This window comes from Lissotriton helveticus, chromosome 11 (genome assembly GCF_964261635.1).
Source record: "Lissotriton helveticus chromosome 11, aLisHel1.1, whole genome shotgun sequence".
NCBI lineage: Eukaryota > Metazoa > Chordata > Amphibia > Caudata > Salamandridae > Lissotriton > Lissotriton helveticus.
The window spans coordinates 840,419,485-840,441,787 of record NC_136072.1 but is presented as its reverse complement, the minus strand read 5'-3'; the positions used below and the strand labels follow the sequence as shown (position 1 = coordinate 840,441,787).

The 22,303-nt window shown below is 47.3% G+C and overlaps 1 protein-coding gene across 1 annotated transcript in view; it reads left to right on the top strand.

Moving 5' to 3' along the window:
• The window catches only part of LOC144792163 (uncharacterized), a 581,805-nt gene that overhangs the window by 111,532 nt on the left and 447,970 nt on the right, over positions 1-22,303 (top strand). The window contains exon 7 of the mRNA XM_078667056.1: positions 19,801-19,908. Within this exon, the coding sequence (XP_078523182.1) occupies positions 19,801-19,908 (108 nt within the window). The remainder of the gene's footprint in view (positions 1-19,800; positions 19,909-22,303) is intronic.

Genomic DNA, 22,303 nt, shown 5'->3' with positions numbered 1-22,303 from the left:
CCCTTTCTTCCAGAAGGTGCTAGTGCACGAGAGGGAGAACTGGACAAGGGCATGGTCCGTCCAACACTGTGGCAGGACGTCAAGAATTGAAGTACGACTGGCATCAGCAAAGAGTAGATCAAGAATATGGCCCTTTGCGTGGGTTTTAGAGAGTACTAGTTGTTCTAGCTCAATGTTAAGACACGCTTGTACCAGTTCTTCATAGGCCGTCTTGGTCAATCCTTCTGAACACAGATTAAAGTCCCCCAAAGTGACAATCAGACCTTCGTGGGTGACTTCAATCTCCACTGGGGCTCTCCGCAAGACTCTTCCGCAAACTCCCTGGCCACCTTCCTCTCTGTAAACGATCTCATCCAACACTGCTCAGAATCAACACACTCTAAGGGCTCAATCTTGGACCTTGTTATTTCTAAAGCAGTTATGCTCACTACCCCTATTCATGTAGACTGGTCTGACCACCTCCTCATCCCATTCTCTATTCAACTATCACACTCGATAACACTTGGCCAACCCAAGAGGGCTATCTCCTGGTTCCGTGATGTTAAAAATATTGATGTCGGTCCCCTCTGTGAATCAGCTTTGTTATCACTTCCAAGGCTAGACCCGAACCTAGATGTTGACGATCTCACCTCCCAATGCCTCACAGTTCTTGCAGATGAAATCAATAACGTCGCTCCACTCAAAAGCAAAAGGTTAAGGCCCACCCCCTCAGCACCCTGGTTCAACAAATCCCTCCATGAAGAAAGGAAGCAGCTAATTCCTAGAGAAACAATGGAGGCAAGTGCCCTCCACCGATAACTTGTCCACGCTTCGCTCCTCAAGATCCAAGTACCACAAACACATCTTCCTTGGGAAAGTGGCGCACTTCAAAACCCTCCTTGACTCAGCCAAAAATAGACCCAAAAAACTATTCGAACTCATCAAGATTCCTGACTGCTCTCCCCCATCCTCCAAGTTGGAGGATTCTGCAAAGAGAGCAGCGTATTTCGCTATATTCTTCGACGAAAAAGTGAAATCACTTGTGGATCAGGTCGCTCATCCTACCCCTCCAGAGGAGTCCAAATCCTTAGCCATTTGGCAAAACTTTGACCCCATATCTGAAGATGCCCTTCTCAGGTGCATCCGCGAAACAAAGCCCTCCAACTATCATCAGGACCCCATCCCCAGTGCCATTGCCATTGACTTTTACACCCTTTCCCTCTCCTACTGGACCACTCTGGTCAACCTCTCCCTCTATCAAGGCTCCCTTCCTGTCTCCTTCAAAACTGGGCAGGTCACCCCGCTGCTTAAAAAACCAACTGCTGATGCGTCTGACCTCAACAACTTCCGCCCCATCACTAACTTACCCTTTCTTGCGAAGATTACAGAAAGATGTGTAGCGAAACAACTCTCTCGTCATATCAAGGACAATGATCTTCTTGACAATTTCCAGTCTGGCTTCATTCAAAACTGCAGCACTGAAACAGCCCTACTTCAAGTGGTTGATGACGCGCTGAGGATCCTCGACTCGGGGGGGGGGGGGGGGGGGGGGTCCTGTCTTCTAATTTTCCTTGACCTTTCTGCAGCCTTTGACACTGTCAATCACAACACCCTCCTCAGCATTCTTAAACAGAGAATGGGCATGGAGGGCACTGTGCTTAAATGGTTTGCCTCCTTCCTCTATGATAGATCCCAAACGATCAAAATAGCGAACAGTCTTTCATCGCCTGTGGCGGTAGGTCAAGGTGTTCCTCAAGGCTCTATACTTGCACCCACATTGTTCAATCTCTATTTAGAACCACTAGGAAATCTCCTTAGTAAATCCGGGATCCACTATCATCTCTATGCTGACGACACTCAAATCTACCTCAAGGTTGCCTCCACTCACGATCTCTCTATCCTAAGCTCTACTCTCGACTCCATTCATAACTGGATGTTTACTCATCAACTGATTCTGAATCCCTCCAAAACCGAATTCCCCCTCTTCTCCTCTTCAATCTCTCCTCCCCCGGTGCAATCATGGATGGATCAGTTGAATCTACTTAACACTAAACCCATCATTGCCGACAGCGCAAAATCCCTGGGTGTCATTCTCGACAAAAAACTCAATCTAACCCCCCACATCAATTCCATTGCAAAGTCTGCTCGATACCATCTGCGCCTTCTTTGGGGAATCCGTCACTTCTTCCCGGAGCAGGACCTTATAACCCTAGTGCAATCGCTGGTCCTCTCCAGACTTGACTACTGCAATTCCCTTCTTACTGGCCTCCCCAAATCCCACCTGTCCCCCCTTAAATCTGTTCTCCATTCAGCAGCTCGTTTCATTTATGGGGCCAAAAGAAGCGAGCACATCACACCGATGTTATCCACCCTCCGCTGGCTTCCAATCGAGGCTAGAGCTATCTACAAGACTGCTTATATCACCCACAAAGCTTTGCACTCCTCCTCTCCTCGCTACCTGGTGAATAAACTGAAACTCTCTGGAGGCTCTAGACCATCACGTAATGCGGAAAATCTTCTGCTTGAACCTCCCACTTTCAAGAAGGAAAGAACGATGGCACAATCCTTTTCAGGCAACGCGGTGAGAATCTGGAACTCCCTTCCGCCGCAGCTCCGGACCACCACCTCCTCCCAGGCCTTCAAAACTAACCTCAAAGTTCTCCTTCAAAGACACTTCCAAATGTAATCCATGCCCTCTCTATTATCTGTAGGAAGCCCTTCCATTATAGAAAAATCTACTTTACATGACTATGGAAGTGTCTTCCCAGTGTGTTCTTGTGGTCTGAGAGTGCCATTTAGTGCAGTATTATCTTTCTACCTGTGTTTGGTACTCGTGTGTAACATGCACCCGTCACTTTCTCTTGTAACACACTGTTTTCTACCTCTGACATTTGTTTATTTTCGTTACCTGCACAAGTGCCACCATTGCCTACGTAACGTTTGTTCTTGTGCTTGAGTGCCCTCCATATATTGCAGTATTATACCTCTATGTTTACTTTGTACGCTTTTGTAACCTGCACACGTCACTTTTTCCTCCTGTAATGCACCGTTTGCTACCTCTTTTATTTTGTTGGTTCACGATTGTCACTTTTGTAATGCACCGTTTGCTACCTCTTGTATTTTGTTGGCTCACGATTGTCATTTTTGCTTCATTTAATGTAACGTTTGCTTTTGTATTTTGTTCACTTTTAATGTTCTCATGTATCAGTTCTGTTCCTATTGTGAAGCGCTCTGACACCTTCGGGTAAAGTCCGCGCTATATAAAAACGCACAAATAAATAAAAATAAATAAATATTATCTGCAAGCACGGCGCACAGTACTTAAATGTCAAACAAATTAACTTTAGAACAAATATAAGTTTTTAGTTGTTCCCTGAAGAGATTTCTAATACTTTACTGGCAAGCAATTCCAGATTTTTGGAGTAAGAAATATAAAAGAACCGCCGCTTATTCTGGTTTTATGTATATGTGGAACCAGTGTTTGCTTGACAAATCAAGATCTCAAATATCTTGCAGAGGAATAAGGCTTAATTAGAGTTTGGAGATATCGTCGACCCCAGTTTGGCAGTGCCTTATAAATATAACCCAAGGCTTGATATTAGATTTTCTTCTCAGTCAGCAACCAATGCAGTTCTCTCAGGCGTGCCCTGATAGAAGCACATCTCTGGATGTTTAACAGCAAATGTGCTGCTGAATTTTGAATTATCTGTGATCAGTTCAATCTTGTTTGAGAAAGACCTAAATAAAGAATTTTGCTGTAATCCAGACGCGAGATGGCAAACATTTTTTTTTTTTTTTTAAATCTGATTTTGGTGAAGGCTTTCCATTTAACAGTATCAACATCATCTGCAACCCCGTATAACATACAGTGGCATGGGGTGGAGCATTAATATCAAAAGTTCACATTATGCTCTCGAAATGGAAACTAATTAATATTGTCCGCTTAGGGGATGTGAGGCGGAGACAGGCAGTGTTGTCCTTCTTAGAGCTACAGACAGAATATCAGTTGACTCCCACGGAACACTATAAATATCTGCAATTGAAACATGCACTGAGCAGGCATCTCAAGGATGGGGATCAGATCCCAGAGTATAGTCTACTAGAAGACAGATTATTGTTGGACTCAATTACAGAGAAGGCACTGTCCTACACATATAAAAAAATTGTATACAACTCACCAGATTCACTAACCAAGGTGCGAGAGGTGTGGGAATCTGACGTGGGACTATTAGAGGATGATGATTGGATAGAGGCTGTGCAGAGTCCCAGAGAGGTGGCAATCTGGGCATGATTCAGATTAGTTCAACTGCAGATATTGCATAGGTCCTACTACACCAGTACACTTATGTTTAAATTAGGGTGCATACACCGAGGAGTGTCAGAGGGGGTGCTCACAGAAGGGACATTTTTTCATATCCTGTGGGACTGCCCGATTATTCAGAAATACTTGACGAAGGTGCTCCGTATTATGTCAGAAGTATTGAAGCAGGAAGTCCCCCTGGATGCTAGATGGCATATATTGTGTGTGTCTGGGGAACTGACTTTGCCCAAATATCAAAGAATCTGGCTACAGGTGGCTGCAATGGTTGTTGCTAAGAGAAACATTGTGGGGGCATGGGGGGTGGCAATTCACCCACCTAAAGTCTCCCAGTGGAAAAAAGACATGGATTTGTGCTGTGCAGCGGAAAAGACAATCTATGAAAGCCGGATATGGCCCAAGAAATGGGGAAAAACCTGGCAGCCGTGGGAAGATTATAGCCGGTTTGGGGAGGTATTGACAGACAAGCTAGGAGCTAGGTGGGGAGGGTGTGATTTGACCGTTAGACTCCAAGGGAACTATTAATGTAACCTCTGGGTTTTGAATAGTAATATGTGTATGCCATTGAAAAAGTATGTAACCCATTGTAGGAGTATGATCATGTTTATGAAAGCTGACTGCTGTTTGATAAAAAGTTTTTTTTTAAAGTTCACATTATGATGACAAGGATGTATGTCAATAGGGACGGTAACATAGATAGTAGAATAAGATAGCAATAAGGGGAAAGTGTGGCTGTTTAATGTCAGATAAAGAGTTAGGCTCCGGCCTGCGAAACTTGGGGTGTCTGTTCATAAACTGGGGAGGGTAGCGATCTGGAGCCGGCGTTCAGCGAGGTGTAGCGTGTATGAGGGTGTTCTGGACTGAGCTGGTATGCTGAGGCAGCTGCAAGGGAGTTGGTAGCGCAGGGTTAATACGAGGAATAATGAGAGGACCTCTGTGTCTGGTGGCAGAGGTGAGGAGCGATACTTTGGGGCAGACGAAGGGCTGGTGCCCATCATGGAGCGGATTGCCAGTGGGGGGGCGGGGGGGGGGAGGGGTGGGGGTTGGTCAGTGGATTGGGTTTACAGGTCATTGTTCCAGGCAAGCTGCAGGAATTGGGCTAGGAGCGCGTCCCAGGCTGTGGAAATGGGATGCCTGCGGAGATGCTGGGCTTCTTCACAGTGCTAGACTTTGCCCTTGACTCCCCCCCGCCCCCCCTCCTACTGACGCAGCACCCTCCACTAGGCAGCCACGGCAGGGGCGTGGGCTGCTCTCCATTGTGGAGTAAGGGTTCGCTTGACTACGAGGAGTGCAAGGCCAGCGAAGCATGCTGTAATCATAGTGTGTTTTCTGAGCTTGAGAATGCTCCTGGTACAGGCTTTCCATATTCAAATGTCAGGGAGTTTGAGTGTAAGTATGTGGCAAGGGCCGAGCATAACCACAGCATATGTCATAGGTCTGCAAAAGGTGTTTGACAGCGGGGCAGCCCTGGAGAGCAGTAGAGAAGTAGGGGTTGAGTTGTTTAGGTGTCAGGTAGGCCTTGTGTAGAATTGTGAACTGTATGCTCTTGAAAGGTGCATACCTGGATACCAGTTGAAGGCATTTCAGTGCCCTATTCCACTCAGTGTTTTGGAGTGTCCATCCAAATTTGTCTTCCCACTTGCCCCGTGGTGTTTCTAGTGGGATCCCCGTATGGTCCTTCGGGGCTTTGTATGGCCAGGTTATCATGTGTTTACCCATCCCCACATTCAATAGAGTTTGTAGCACCAAGTTAGTTTGGGGTTCCTCATCTGGTATGGACCAGAGTTTGGAATGTGTAGCTTAGCTGCTGGTATATCAGGTATTGGCCCTGGGAAGTGAGTGGGCAGCTATGAGTTGGTCAAAGGAGAGGAGATCTCCCTCCGTAAAAAGGTTGCCCAGCTGTGGACAAGGAGCAGTCATGCTAGTTTCTTGAATCAGCTACTGAGTAGGAGTCTGGGAAGCTTGGCAGGACCTGTAAGGGGAAAGCAGGATTGTAGGCTAGGACGTGACATTTGAGGCATGAGACTCTTGTTAGGCTCTTGTGGGCGACTTTTTCCTGCAGCAGCTGAGGGGCCTTAGAGGTGGTGTGGGTATGAGAAAGCTATGGAACGTAGCCAGGGATAGGGGCCCAGATCCATTGCCTGTTTCTCCCATTTACTGGCCTGCCAACCATCGCGAAACCCATTGAAGCTGTACCGCTAAATAGTAGGCCTCAAATGATGGGCCACTGAGTCCGCCTACTGGGAGCTGTAACTTGGCAACGCAATGTGATGGCCCTAGTTACCCCAGATGAGCTACCTCAGCATTGTATCTAGGTCACAAAAGAAGAACCTAGGAGGAACAACAGATATGTTGATGAAGTAATAAAAAATCAGTGGGAGAATAATGATTTTCAACAGGGCTATCATCCTTGTCATGGCTAAGGGCAGAGCCTTCCAAAATTGTTTCTGCGAATTTAGAGCTGAAAGGTCCCTCCTCATATTGCCCTCAGAGAGGTCAGTTTCGGAGTGATACAGATGTACCTAGAGACATCTGACTGTGTCACTTCTCCAGGTCAAAAAGGTACCCCCCAGTCACACCTCGAGTGGGGCTAAGTTGCAGCTCAGTGGGATTACACAAGAGTTGGCCCGTAGGCCATATGCTTTTGTAAATAACTGTAGAGTGGTATGTATGGGGGTGAGGTCTGAGCTGATGTCGCGAATGTATAGAAGCAAGTCATCTGCGTACAGGGACATCGCATGGGTCACCCTGTCTAATGGGGTCCCCCATGCCTCACCTTTCAGGCAAAGCCTGAAGGCTAGAGGCTCCATGGCCAAAGAAAATAGCAAGGGGGAAAAAAGGCATCCCTGTCCAGTGCCTGTCCCCATGGGGGACAGTGGTGAGATCCATCTGCCCAGGCAGTGCCTGGTTGTGAGGTCAGCTTAGAGTAATTTAGTGTATGCTCAGGGCCATCACCTATTCCCATGGCGGTCAGCATACGGAAAATATAGTCCCACTCCAGCATGGTGAAGGCCTTCTCCAGGTCTAGTATTAAGCAAGCCACATGTGGGTCCGGTCTAAAGGCCTAGTCCATTATGTGGAGCAGGTGTCATATGTTTTGAGACGTGCTGCGCCCTACAACAATGCCATTCTGTTTTTAATGTACCAGGGTCGGTAATACTTGAGAAAATCTCTCAGCTAGGATCTTTCCTAGGATTTTATAGTCCATGCCGAGGATGGCTATTGTTCTATAGGTTGCCAGGATGGTCCGATCTCTATCAGACTTCAGTATGGACACCAGGAGAGATCCCTGCCAGAATGGGGGCAGTTTCCTAACCCACAGTGCTTCATAATACATCTCAGGTACTCTGGGTGCAAGTAGCATGGTAAAAGTGCTGTAGTATTCAAGTGGTAGGCCGTCAGGGACTGGGGTTTTATTTCCAGCTAGGGTTCGGGTGGCTTGTTTAATCTCTGGAACATCAACATGCTTATCCAGGTCATCTTTGATGACAATTGGGATGCATGGAAGAGGAAGTTGAGCCAAGATTGATCCGACCGCATCAGAGTCAGGGCGAGGGGGTGCTTCATATATAGTAGAGTAGAAAGAGAAGAACTCATTTAGGATGTCACACTGTGGATGTAGGATGGTACGGGGGCAAGGTGATCTCCAGAATCGACTCTGAGTGAGTGTCCTGGTGGACTAGCCACGCAAGACGGCAACCAGATTTGTTCTCTCACAATGTGTTCTGGCCACATAGGCATTGAGGTTTAAGCAGCGCAGCTGCTCCATAAGTGCAGCGTGTTGGGTTTTAGCCTCAGTTAGCGTGAGGCATTTGGAGGTGTCTAGGACTGCAGCTTTATTCAGAGTGGTGATCTGTTGTTCAGAGTTTCCAGGCTCTCTTTCAAATGTCCTTTGGACTCCAGCTACTTCCTGCAAGCATACTCCCCTTGTGACCACCTTACAAGCGTCCCACTCAAGTACGCTGCTAGATGCCGTGTCGAAATTTCCTCCAAAGTCTCCCGCTAAAGTCGCCAAATGGGGAAAAGGGGCAACTGGGCATTTCACACCAAATCTAGAGTGTGTGCATCATGGTCGGAGACAACGCGACCTAGGTAGTCAGCGTGCTTGATCGAATCTGCAGTGGAGAGAGTGATGTGGTTGAGCCGTACATATAAATTGTGGCATGCAGAGTAGAAGGAGTAGATTCGAGAGTGAAGATTCAGAGATCGCCAAGCATCTACCAGCGTCCATTGGGCAATTTAGCTTGTGAAGCATTCTGTCTGGGCATATGAGAGGGGACGGGGAAGTGGGAGGCGGGATCGGTCAAGCTGTAGGTCAAGTGTACAATTGTACTCACCACCCAGGATCCTTGGTGTCCCAAACCTATGCACCAGCACCCTGGACAGTGACACCCAATAAGTCCCTTGATCTAAAGTAGGGGTGTATAAGCTGCCCAAAAGGATTCTACAATGGCATATCACCGCTCCTTGTCCACAACTATATATAAGGTCTGGAAGGGGACTCGTGGGTGAATCCAGATTAGGGCTCCGCAGGCAAAGGCTGAATAGGTGTAGCTATGAAGAGCCCCCTCCAATGCTTGCACAGGCGCTGTAACACTGCTGATGTATGTTTCTTGGAGGAATATCATTTGGGCACTCTGACATTTGATGTAGGTGAAAACTGAATAGCGCTTCCTCGCTGTTGCGCATCTCAGACTTTCAGGGTGAGGAACCTTGTCTTATCAGATTGGGCCATGGGGATGATGGGTAAGTCTTCCCGTGGAGGCTACAGGCAGGAAGGAGGGGTTTTGCCGGGGGCCTCTGTGTATTGCACCTTCTGTAGTAGTATAATGGGGTGCACATACCTGGTCAGATCGTTGAGTGATGAACAGCTGGGACAGGGGGGATGAACTAGCAGAACATGTAGTGCCTACTGCAACTGCAGTGGGCCCAAACTGAGTAGTATTTTGAACCATGAATGAAAATGCGGAGGTGACTTGGAGGTGTGAGAGATGGAGCAAACGTTGGCCCTGGATCATAGCATTTTTGTTATCCAGGGCTCTGTATCGGAGATGTAGGGAGAAAATGAGGGGGAAGAGAAGGGGTGGTGATTAGTTGCCCATTATCAAGTCCATGCCTCCCCGCAATAGCCTTTAAGTGGATGGGGTCGACATAATGCAGTCAGATGACAAAGGTCAAGGGTCAGGGAGCCCATCATGGCCAGCAGCACGCTGTGGGGTATAGAAGTGGCCATGGTCATATTATATTGTTCACTGTTTGTGATGCCTCTCTGTTGCTGTCGATTCATCATCTGATGTAAAGATATTGGGGCCTCTCTCCACCTCTGATTAACTGGCCTTATCTCCTAAAGACTCACCTCCCTGTAGGGCCCTGTGCTGATCCTTAATCAACTGCTCCAGAGGTGGGTGCCTTGATAATGTTGAGAGGGGCCCGCCAGGCTCGGTTCTGTTTCCGTCGCCCATTGACAGGGGGGGCCCCCTTTCGAGAATAGTTGGCTGCCCAATGTGATACCTGTCAGTCCAATCCCAGATGTCCTTAGAGTCTTTGCCTTCTGTTAGCAATTTTAGGCGTACGGGGAACAATAGGGAGTATTGAATGCCTAGTTCACAAAGTTGTTTCTTTGCACTTAAAAATGACGCCCGTTGGTGTTGATCTGTAGGGGTGTTATCTGGAAACAGCATGATAGACTGGTTCTCAAGCTTCAGCGGTCCAGCTAGCCTCGTTGCCCGTAGGATAGCATTGCGATCCCTGAAATGGAGGAGCTTGGCAAGCATGGGGACAGAGGTGCTACCGTGATCAGTGGTCTCACTGGGACCGGATAGGCCCACTACAATGAGAAAAACTGTGTAGAAGGATAAAGGAGTGGAACCAGTCCTCCTAGAGCGCCAGGGGGTCTCAACCCTCCAACCCCTCAGGGAGGTCTATGATGCAAATGTTGCTCCTGCGGGAACGCCCTTTGGCATCTTCCACCTGCTCCTCAAGTATATTCGGTCGACTCTGGAGATCAGCAAGTGAGCGTTGGACTGTGGCCACCTGAGGTCGTAGTGTCAAGAGCTCCTTTTCTCCCTCCAATACTCTACCCAAGAGTTTGCAGTGGTTATCCCTCAGAAAGCCCAGTTCAGCCACCAGAGAGCCCATATTTGATTCTTGTAGACTCAGTAATTTTCAATGACTACGAGAACTTTGTTGAGCTTGTGGTGGGTTGAGCCTGGGTGGTATGGCTAGATGCAATACAGTGGAATCTCACAATACAGAGTAAATAAGACTTTTAAAGCTTTGCAGTGTCGTTACTCCTTCTTCATACAAACATCAGTTCAACAGAAGATTTTGACACATAAAATCTTAACATGAGCTCCTATGGGAGAAAAATGGTTATCGGTTTTACAGGTAAGTAAACTTATTATGAGTGTGAGTTTTGGAGGTTAGGACCAAGGTTCCCTAAGGTCTAGGTAGGCACTCAAGTTGCACTGCCAGCAGCACTGTGGTGGTCGGGTGCAGAGTGCAGGGGCCCACTTTTAGCCAATGAGGCTAAGGGGGCCTTCGGTTAGGGACTGCTTTCAAGCAGGCCACTTGGCTTTGGGAGCAAAGCTCCTGGGGTTAAGGTTCGCACTGCAGGGGCCAACAATCGGCGCCGGATCTTCACCCTCAGCAGCACAGTGACGGCCGGGTGCAGGGTTCCAAGAGGACGTCGGGGACCCTGTGGTTTTCAATGGAGACCTTTGGTTCAGCAAAGTTGCTGCAGGCTTGGGCAGGGAGACTTCCTGAAAGCGACCACTGGCTGAAGAGGTAAGATGGGGTCTTGGGGGATGCCTGGACACAGTTGGTTGGGCCACCCAAGGCCGTGGGACGTCAGGTGCAGGGGTGTCGTCTGGCATCGGGTATTCTTACCAGCTCCCTTCGCGGTCAGGGGGACCCTTCAGGTTGAGGCTTCAGGCATTATCTCGAGGCTTGAGGGAGGTCGGGGATCACCAAATCCCAGGTCAGGATCGCTGGGGTTTCTTCCTCGTGGTGTTGGGCCACTCATACTCAGGCCGTGAGCGTCGGTGCTGAGTAGTGCAGAACCACAGAGCCGCCTGGGTCGGGGTTCTGATCTTGGAGCCTTGGTTGAGCAAGTCCGGTGCTCACGTGAGACAGAATCTGTAAGATGAGTGCTGGGCAGGTCCTCCGGGCTCTGGGGGGCTGCTGGCTGCTGGACATGCTGGTTTCTTTGCTTTGAGCAGGCCGGAGGCAGGACAGGCTGGTAGGGTTGGGGCCAAAGTAGCAGGTGTCCTCTTCTTCCTGGGTCAGCACGGCTCTTCGGTCCTTCTTCTTTCTTCCTTGAATTTGAGGACGCAAGTTTCAGGGTCGCCCCTAGATACAAAATTTAGGGGCATTAAAAGGGGTGTGCAAGTCGGGATTCATGGGTCTTTTCCTTGGGGTGTGTACACCCCCTAATATGTCACCCTCCAGTGGGAGGGGGCTTGAGCCTCTCCCTAATTGGCTGAGTCCCCTCATCTTCAAGATGGAGGGGACTGACATGTGTGCTTCACCTAGTCTGCCCCACCTGAGGGATGGAATTGGTAAAGGTGGGCACACCTTTCTTCCTAGACGGTTTTCCCGCCGATTCTCCCACCCAAAGTGAGGAGCTAGTGGCTGGGGGCAGCAACAGCTTCTTGAATGCGGCAGGCCTTTGAAGCTTCCCCTTCGTGTACACAGCCCATTCTGGGGAAGGAGGTATGACAACTCTGCCCAGGATGGCCTTTGTTTCTGGACCCAGAGAGCGGAGGCTCTCTACCCAGGGGTCCAGAAACCTGTTTGGTGGTGGCAAATAGTGGGCAGCCATTCAGGAACCACACCAAGGCTGGTTGTTTTCAAAGGGACATCTCTAAGATGCACTCTGAGTGCATTTTACATTAAATTCCACACTGGCATCAGTGTGGGTTTAATGTGCTGAGAAGTTTACTCCCAAATTTCCCAGGTTTTAGTAAAGCCTTTATGGAGCTGTGGAGTTCGTAATGACTAACTCCCAGACCATATACTCGTTATGGCTTTACTACACTTACAATGTCTAAGACTGGACTTAGACACTGTAGGGGTACATGGCTCATGCCACTGTAACCTCACCTAAGGGCTAGTGCAACCTGCTAGAGAGGTGGCTTACCCAAGCCTCAGGCCGTTGGTTGTAGGCATGACACACAGGGATGTGTGCCATGTCGACTCTTCATTTTTCTCTGCACCAAAACACACAGCCTGCAACGGAAGTGTGTGCTTGTTAAGGTACAGGGCCTCTAAAGGTGGCATAGAGGGTGCTGCAGCCCTTAGAGGCCTTCCCTGGTCACAGTGCCCTTGGTACCCATGGTAACTATTACAAGGGGCTTACCTCTGGTCAGAGATGTGCCAATTGTGGATACAAAGGTACAGTTTTGAGAAAAAACACAGGCCCTGGGAACCGGATAGGCAGTGACCCAGGGCACATCAAGTCAGGTTGCTTCAGAGGTCAGGCAAAAAGTGCAGATAACCATGCAAAGAGGGACACTTTCCTACACCGCCATGTTGGCTCCCCAAGCCATGCCGACACCAAAGCTTGAGTTACTGTTTTCTGAGTCACAAGGGCTAGAAACTATAAGATCTTTTTGAGAACTCTTAGTATCCCAAAGCACATGGCTGCTTGCAAATTTACTTTATCTTCAAATGTCGAATTTGAATTTAATCAGATTCCTGGATTTTTTACTTTAGGTTGTGGGTGTGTGAGAAAAAAGACCCAGGCATGAAGGTCACCAAGCTGGGGACCAAAAATTAATAGTTTTGCCTAGAGCAAAAGCTCTGGTTTTCCCCATTAGGTTTTAAGCAGTTGTCAACCATCCATTTTGCCACCCCCAGAAGACACAGATTCAATTGAAGGGCAGTTACACTGGGTTCTGGGAGAGAGTGATAATTAATTGCATATTGTCATCATAGGAGATTGTTGAAAAGCCAAAGCCGCCGAATATAAACATTAAAAAGAGTAGGACTCTGTAAGGACCCCATAGGAGCTCCTTTTCACAAGGGGAAGACCTTAAAGTGGAAAGGTTTTAAAAATACCTGAAACGATCTGTGTAGTAAAATGAGGCAAGCCAAAGAAGTACCTCATTGCCAATGCACACTCCCACAATCTCTTAAACAGGCATGGCAAGATCTGACTGGGACTAGCCACATCCACGTAATCTGCAGCTAGATGGATTATATTCTGTATCACGTTATTCTACCAGCCGGTGAATTTACCTTTACCAGGGAAGTCTAAAGCTCATTCAATGGGAGTAAAAACAGCTACTACAGCTTAGATCAGGAATATATCAACTGCTAACATCTGTAAGGCACCAACCTGGTTGTTCATATACACACTCGTAAGACACTATTGCTTACATTCAGACACTCAAGCAGAAGTAGGAATGTGTCAGAAAACCTTGAGAAATCTCTTTACATAAATAATCTCTTTTTTGTCAGTCTATCATCTGTACACTTAGGACCAATGTTATTTCTGTTTCTTTGCTGTTGCCTACCAGCTACCTTCTGATTGTTATTTTTTTTTTAATGTAGCTTGCTACTCAATTCTTATATTTGTGACTATCAGTCAAGATCCTACAATGCTGAAGAAAAGCTTTAGCGTTGTAGGAATCTTAATTTAAGTTATAAATGATCCACCCACCTCCCTGGCTTGGTACTTTGGGCATTGGAAAGCAAATATGAAGCTAAATGTATCCCCGATGTTATCGTAAAAAAGAAAAAATAGAACTGGCTCTGTGAGTTAACTGCCAGTGCAGTGCATCATGGGTCATGGAAACCATTGAAGTATTGAAGAGAGGGCTATTTTTCATCTTTCAATGAAATCCACCAGGCTGCATTTTCCCATTCATATATTTTCACACCTTTCTTACACATCAGATTTTGCAATGTAGGCTTGAAACTGCTCATTAAGCTTCAATAGTAGATTGCCAGGAAAAGAATGCCCCTCATAGGTATTACTGGGTGTTGCTCATCATAAGGACAGATAGACACTGAGACACTTTGTGACATTTCAACCGACAATAGATCTTTGAAAGTGCTCAACCACACAAGCTGTCAGGAATTTTTAAAATGTTTATGAATTCAATGAAAATTTCTGTGATGCAGTACCAGGACTACAAGAAGTTAACCTTTTATTCTGAACTGTTTTCTCCTCTTTTAACTATAGCCACCCAAGGAAAATAATGCAGTATTTCACTTGGTTTTTAACCCACATTCGTGATTAATATTTTTCTTGCTTACTGCACCAATGTAAACATGTCATATAAAAAACATAACTGGTAAAATTCACGATGACCCAACATAGGCTCTGGTCTTGTGGTTTATTACTTCACTGTAACTCCTCAATGGCAATATCTTACAATAATTCATTGTTTCCTGTTCTATATTATGTGTGTGTGTCTCCATACCCCTCCCGTCATTATTGGACAATAATATACAGTTTCCTGTTCTGTAGGTCATTAATGAACCCTTGCGGTTTCTGCTATTTATATGAGACCCTAGGCTGTTCCACATACATGACACCATGTTTGGGAGTATGCCTGCAGTATTCAGGCACGTAGCAAATTAGCTGCATAATGGTGATCACCTGTATGCACTGTATGCCAAATTGTGTAGGTGCCATATCATGGACTTTATAGGTCTGTTACTACACCATCACGCGAGTCATTCGATACATGTTGTGACTTAACAATGTATATGATATATAGCTAACAAATACAAGCAAAAAGTTGAGTAACAGATTTCTAGACATGATCCAGAACAGATTTGTTTTGTTAGTACCTGAGATGGAATGGCATATCACCAACCCTTCTCTTTTACTTACGTGCCTTTGGAGACTAATTCAAATTCCTGTTAGACTGCATGAGCCAGACGTAAGAAAGTTCTAGTAAAAAAAGTTGATTGCAATTTACCGCCAGTTTTTTGCAACCAGCGACTTATTTTATGAACCAACCTTTGTAGTTATAGGTTAGTTCTCAAAATAAGGATTTGGATTGAGTAACGTTCAAACTACCTAATTCATATTCATTAGGTATGTTGCAAATTGCTACTCTATCAAATTGCCCACAGTCACAGGAATGGAACCTTACTACTACTGTTAGACCTGGCATCATTGGTGTGGGTTTCCCCTGTATTTTTGCCTTACCTCTTGTGTTTTTGCTGTATGTTGGAGTTAGTTTTGCTGGTCTAGATGCTTTGGGTACTTTGCCACTGCTGTTCAGTGCCAAAGTGCAAGTGCTCCTTTTGTCAATTGATGTTATGGATTGATGTTTCCATGATTGGTTTATATGGTTTACTGTTAAGCTAGTACAGTGCACTGTGTGTGTCCAGGGCCTGTAAATCTAATGCTGCTAGTAGACTTGCAGCACTGATTGTGCCACCTACACAAGCAGCTTTGCAACAAGGTCTCAGGCCTGCCATTGCGGTGCATGTGTGCAGTCTAGTACTGCCATGTCTACCTGGCAAGTAAAACCTTCCCTTTTCTTGCATGTTAGTCACCCCTAAGGTAAGCGGGAGACTCGGGATTCAACCCATGCATATGCTGAATGTCGAGAGCCGCGGGCAGGGACCGAACTGCAGCGACTAGCCTTCCGCAATCTTACAGAAGAATATTGAATTGCGAGTATTGAAACTCCTGTTTTGGAACTTTGATAATATGGAAACAGTTGTATTATACGCTGCATTTGTGTAAATAGCCTTGAGAAAGCCCCGGCGCAATTCGCCATTAGGGGGCGAAACACGTGTCGGCTGTCCATGTCTCACAATACAACAATAAAGATGTCACACCGCAACTTGAAGTAGTCGTGTCTTCTATATGAAAATCTGAAAGAACGGGTATTTATCCCAAAAAGCACAATACTGACTTTTCACGGAGTACACACTCTCCCCTTCTTAAACCCCTAAGGTAAGCCCATGGTACTCTGTGGGAAGGGTGCAGTGTATGTGAAAGGTAGGGCATGGCCTGATGTGTGTGACATGTCCTGATAGTGAAATACTGCCAATTTCGTTTTTCACTATTGTAAGGTTATCTGTCCCCATAGGATAGAATGGGGAGCTTCCTTATAACATCTTATGAGTATTTCTGCCCATGGGAACAAGATGGGAAAATGAAGTTTGATATGCCTGAACTCAGAATGTTAAGATGCATCTTTTAGGTAGGTTGTTTTCTACATTCTGGGTTTGAAAATACCACTTTTAGAAAGTAGGTATTTTCTTGCCTAACCATCCATTGTGCCTCTGCTTGGATGTGTATTGACTGTCTGGCTTTGGAGTAACAGGGGCTGGGGATGTGCATTCTGTTCAGACAGCCACTTGGAGGGGGGGGGGGGTAGTCTGTCCTGCCTTCCCACGGTGAGTCAGGGTTGGGCTGGATAGACCTGGGCTGCATTCAGAATAGGGGGAGGAGATTTCTTTCACACCTGAATGGGCCTGGTCTGCAAAGGGCAATGCTGCCTCCACCTCCTGCCGGGAAGCTACACCAGAGAGGACAGAACCGGTTCTGGCTGGGCAAAGAGCTTCTCTGCCACAGAGAACAATGGATTTTATTGTATAAAAAGAGGGGCCTGACTTTTAGATCTTTGCTTGGATTAAAGGGGAACCTGTGCCAAGGAGAAGAGCTGGAGAAACGAGAAGGAATACTACCCCTGTGCTGTTTGCTGTCTATGGATGGCCTGCAGTGGCTACTTTCTGCCAAGGAAAGGGAAAATTACTTTTCTGTTTGCTGTGTCCCCTTAATGAGGAAGATGTCCAAGGGCTTGATACTGAGCTTGCCTCCTGTTCTGAAGTCTCAGGGACACAAAGTCTTCACCCCCAGCACCCCTGAACATCCTTGCTGGGAGTCCTGACCTGCCAAGAGGTGCTTGTAACTGTGCTGGGCCTCTGGAGGTTGGTCTGGTTGTTGGTAGCTGGAAAAGCAACGCAACAATGAGAAGCATGACACATCTGCACCTGTTTCCGGTGCATCGCTGAAAAAATCGTTGTAGTGCCTGCCCGCGCCTCGAGAAATCGCAGCATGCCGCATTGAGTGCACTGGTCTCCAAAGTCCGAGATCACCGCACCGATTCTGACGCAAGCCCTGCTGTGCAGCTGCAAGAAACGATGCATTGTCCCAGATCGTCGCATTGCGGCGCCAAGTCCGTCGCATTGTTGGGAGACGCAGTAAGAACTGACGCATCACCTTCCCACCCAGTAAGAAACCGGTGCAACACCTCCTCTCCGGTAAGGAACCGACGCATCATCTCCCCTGCGTAGCAGTAAGGAACCAACGCGTTACCTCCCCCAGAGCAAGGAACGGACACATCACCTTCCCTGAGTGTAAGCAACCAACAGATCACCTTCCCTGCAACCCTTTTTGTTTGTGTGCGCGACGCATCCAAGGTATTTTGTGTGAAAAGTGTCGCATCTGCAATTTGCTTTGAACTGAACTATTTCTACCGTTTGAAACTCATATTTTTATTACTGCATTGTGGATTTTTGTCGTTTTGGTCTTATTTGGTTTAGATAAAGATTACTTATTTTTCTAAAGTGGTGTGGTGTCCATTTGTAGTGTTCTCACTGTGTTACTGTATGTGTTTCCAAATGCTTTACACACTGCCTCTGAGATAAGCCTATTTGCTAATGCCAAGCTGAAAAGACGGAGCTGGTCCTCTTCGGGAAAAGCAAACTTCTTTGGGGGCCACATTATTGGCCCCCCAAACTTGGTCTGCCCCCTACTCCGTCTAAATCGGTCAAAAGTCTAGGGGTACTTATTGATGATGAGCTCTCACTAAAGCCTCAGGTTAACGCAGTGGTGTCATCCTGCTTTTTTCAGCTTCGGAAAATAAAAAAGATCAGCCGAACGCTTACTCAGTCCGCTTTGACCCAGGTTGTGATGGCACTGGTATTGTCACACTTAGACTATGCTAATGCCATCTACCTGGGCCTCCCTGTGGCTCTCAGTAAACGCCTCCAGTTGGCCCAAAATCAAGCGGCCAGACTTATCTATCACCTCCCACTTTGGCAATCTGCCAGACCGCTGCTGAAACAACTTCACTGGCTTCCTATTACACAGCGTACACTCTTTAAAACTGCCTGCATGACGTTCAAAGCTCTTCGTGCACGCAGTCCTAGGTTCATCCAGGAACTTTTGCCCAAGTACACTCCTCCTCGCAACCTGTGGTCCATTTCTCAGATTCTTCTGAATGTCCCCCGTTTTAAATTCCAACGGAAGGGAGGACGCAGGTTTGCCATGCTTGCCACTAAACTGTGGAACTCCCTCACTTTGGAGATCCTCTCCTCTACCACTCTCCCTCAGTTCAGGCGGCAGCTTAAAACTTGGCTGTTTGTTCAGACGCTGGCCTAGTACTCCATTTTTCTTCCTTGGGTTCAGTTTCTAGACCTATTGGTAAGTGCCATGAAACCCCTGGGTGAACGTGCGCTGTATAAATTCTGGTTAAGATAAGATAAGATAAGATAAGCTACCAAGGGGATGAGCAGGGCTCTTTTTTTTAGAAGTGTATCCCCCTTACCTTGACTAGGAAGAAGGGTCCCTACTTGGACAAAGGTACTTACATCTGCCAACTAGAGACCCCCATTTCTAACAACCACCATGCCTGATTTTTTTTTATTGATGTCATTAAAAAAACAACAACAAAAAACTTTAAAGGGAACTGGTCCGAATTAAAAATCCGTTTTCTTCTTTTTTTAAATTTCTCTGTGAGCTGGCAGTGGTTCCCTGGACCACTGCTTACTCCTCCAGAGACATTTGACTTAATTCACAAATGGAACAGGTTCAAAGGAAACACCTTCTCTTGCAAATGAGTTACTAACTGTATCCAGTTGCTTACTCATTTTAGGAATTGGTAAGACTTTACCAACACCTAAAATGGGGTTGTGCATGGCCAGAAACTTGGTTCCAGTCACAAACTCCCAAGTGGAATTTTTGTGAATGCAAAAATGTTTTTTTACATCTGGTTTCATGTCAGACAGATGCTGAATTATCTAGTTGTAATCAGGTGATGAATGTCTGGTGGGGGGTGCTCAATGTAATTTTGTGATAGAAGTACACTAGGCATCCACTGGCAGGATGAGAAAATCATGATCTCCCCATGTTGCAGGTGCTTGGTGATGGACCAATACTTGTATGACTAGGTGCATTAGCCAGGATTGCTGGCCTGTCCATTTTACGTCCTTATGCCCAAGACACACTGTAACTACACAGCAGAACCCTTGGATGGACCCCATTGTGGAATACGTATACATCAGATCCACATGGCAGTCTACCCCATATGTCCTTCTGAACGATGAACAATGTTATGATTAGTTTGTCGGGGAAGGTAAGGAAGGACTAGTGCTACTTAGCCCATTTCACCATTGCATGAAGGTTGCACACTACCTGATCAACAACTGCACACCAGACACAAGCATTGTAGGACAATTGAAAAATGTAGATGTACTTTTTTCTTGTAAGCCCAAATGTGTATTATCTCCTGTCATTTTCCTAGGGATTCCAGTGTTGAACTTTGACAGTGTGGTTATCGACAGTGACCTTGATTCTGTGAGGACGGACAAAGTGCGTGCCCACTTCCGGAAAGCAATAGATGACAGGAAAGGTAAGCCAGCCTATATCTTTTGGAATGGATTCCAACTGAAATGCACTGTCAATCAACAAGCATGCAGAAGCTGAACTAATCAGCTCTATGGTTTCAACTGCAGTACTAGGTGCATCCCATAAAAAGCAAAAATCCATATATTTACCAAGTTTTTCTCATTTCTGTCTCAGAATAAAAGTCTCATTTTAAGTATTGTCAGCCACCCTCTGGCCCAGCCACAGTCAGTTTGCCATATTTTAACAACACCACTGACCTGGCATTTTTTTCCAAATGCGTCCAATGACATAACAGGGGTGCTTCATTGGTCAAGAAAATTTAGCTCATCTGATAGAGACTTCTAGCTGCAGATTCCTTACCTTTGAATATCCCAGGTGTCAGGCTGGATCCGGAAACTCTTACCGAGCAATACCCCTTGCGTGTGGCGTCGGGTCGCTCCATTCGGCCCTGCATCATATCGTCAGCGTCGGTTATGACGTTGCGGTGCCTACATAGGCACTACCCTGACGCTCGGACATCAGTTCTTTTCTTTCTGTGCCAGTCAAGCGCTGATCTGGGAAGAGCTACCCCTCTGTCGCTTTTTGGCAGATATTTTCTCGTCTTTTGTTGAATTCAAAAACTTTGTGAGCAGGGGATGTTTTCGAGGAAGACCGGTTTCAAGCCGTGTGGTGCCTGCCCCCGCATGATTTCGGTCACCGATCGCTAACTTGTCTGTCTTTGGTGTCTGGAGTGCGACCACGACTCAAAGTCGTGCTTGGACTATCGGCCCATGGCTCTGAAGGCCTTGAGGGAGCGATCAATAAAGCTCCTCGCGGCCCGGTAGTCAACACCGTCCAGCGAAACTCCGCAAAGGTCCCGATCGAAGAAGAGGAGGTCGCTGGACCACTCCCGGAGCCCTAAGTTCTCTTCTTCCCGTTTGAGGTCCACGGGATACTCGGGTAAGAGGCATAAGAAGAAGTCCAAGTGGACTTCAACTTCACCTCGGCTGTCGTCCGTTGACGAGAGAGGTAAGGAGCACCAACGCTCTAGGCACAGTTCCGCGGAGAAGGTGCCTGACTGGACTTTGCGCCTCTCCCCTTTTCCGGGAGCCGAAACAACTCCTGCTCAAATAAAACAATTTTACGAGGCCACACGCCGCGTATTTGAGCGGAACGACCCTGCTGGTGAGCCCTCTGTTCCCGACGGAGTTTGACGCCATCAGTTCCGGCCACAGTGTCGGTGGGGCCTCAAAGATCCGATCTTGGATCCAGCCTACTCCGGTTGTGCCTACGCGACCTTCCCTGGCGTCTGACCCGAAGTCTGTGACTGCTGCGGTGCCTATCGGTGGCGCCAGCCCCATCCTCATCCTCGCCGACACAGAGCCGGAACAATGTCACTTGACGCAGATTCCGGCGCCGATTGAACCCAGAGGTTCTATATTGTGGCCTCAGCACTCTGAAGATGTGCTAGGCCTAGGAGAGGAATGGGAGGGGTCTATGAACCCTCTAGAACACCTGGGTGTGTCTGTTGAGAATTTGGACAGGTGTGGGGAACTTGGTGAGGCCAGTGGGATGGACACTTCCCCAGATACTGGCATGCTTTCTCCTCCAACAGTAGCCACTGAGGAGGGGGCATCCTATGCAAAGGAGGTAAAGAGGGCAGCTGAGGTCCTTGGACTAAAACTGCCCTCAGTGCAGGTCAGAACTAATCCCCTGATTGAGGTGCTTCAACCAGGGGCTTTCACTTCCGTACCCTTTTTTGCCCTTTAATGAGGCACGTGGTCCAAGCCTAGCACACAGGGGCTCCTGTGAATAGGACGATTGCATGCCACAACCGCCCAGCACCGGGCAACCCAAAGTTCCTCAGCCAGTACCCCAGCCCAGAAAGTTTGGTGGCGCAGGCTGCTACGTCCCAGGACATGTTCCCTTCCGCCCCTTCACATAGGGAATCCAAGAGGCTGGACTCATTTGGAAAGAAGTTGTTTTCTTCCTCCAGCCTGACATTGTGGTCGGTGAATATGGCATGCCTATTGGGCTGTTTCTCCCTTTCCCTTTGGGAGACGGTTGCGAAAGTGCTGCCACAAGTCCCAGAGGAGGCCTGGGCTGTGCTCTCCCAGGCAGTCAAGGATGGGAGAGATGCAGCAAAATTCACCACACAGTGATACGACAGATTCGCTGGCAGATCAATTTCAGCGAAAGTGGCCTTGAGACTGGCTTAGGACAACTGGCATCTCAGGCGATGTCCAAGATAATTTGATGGACATACCTTTTGATGGAACCATTCTTTTTCGAGAAAAGGCAGACTAAGCCCTGGTCAGCTTTAGGGACTCCTGAGCTACAGGCAGATTCTTGGGCCTCTCCTCCACTCCTCTTGGCCAGTCTTTCTTTCGCCCCTTTCGTGGCAACGGAAGGGGTTTCCA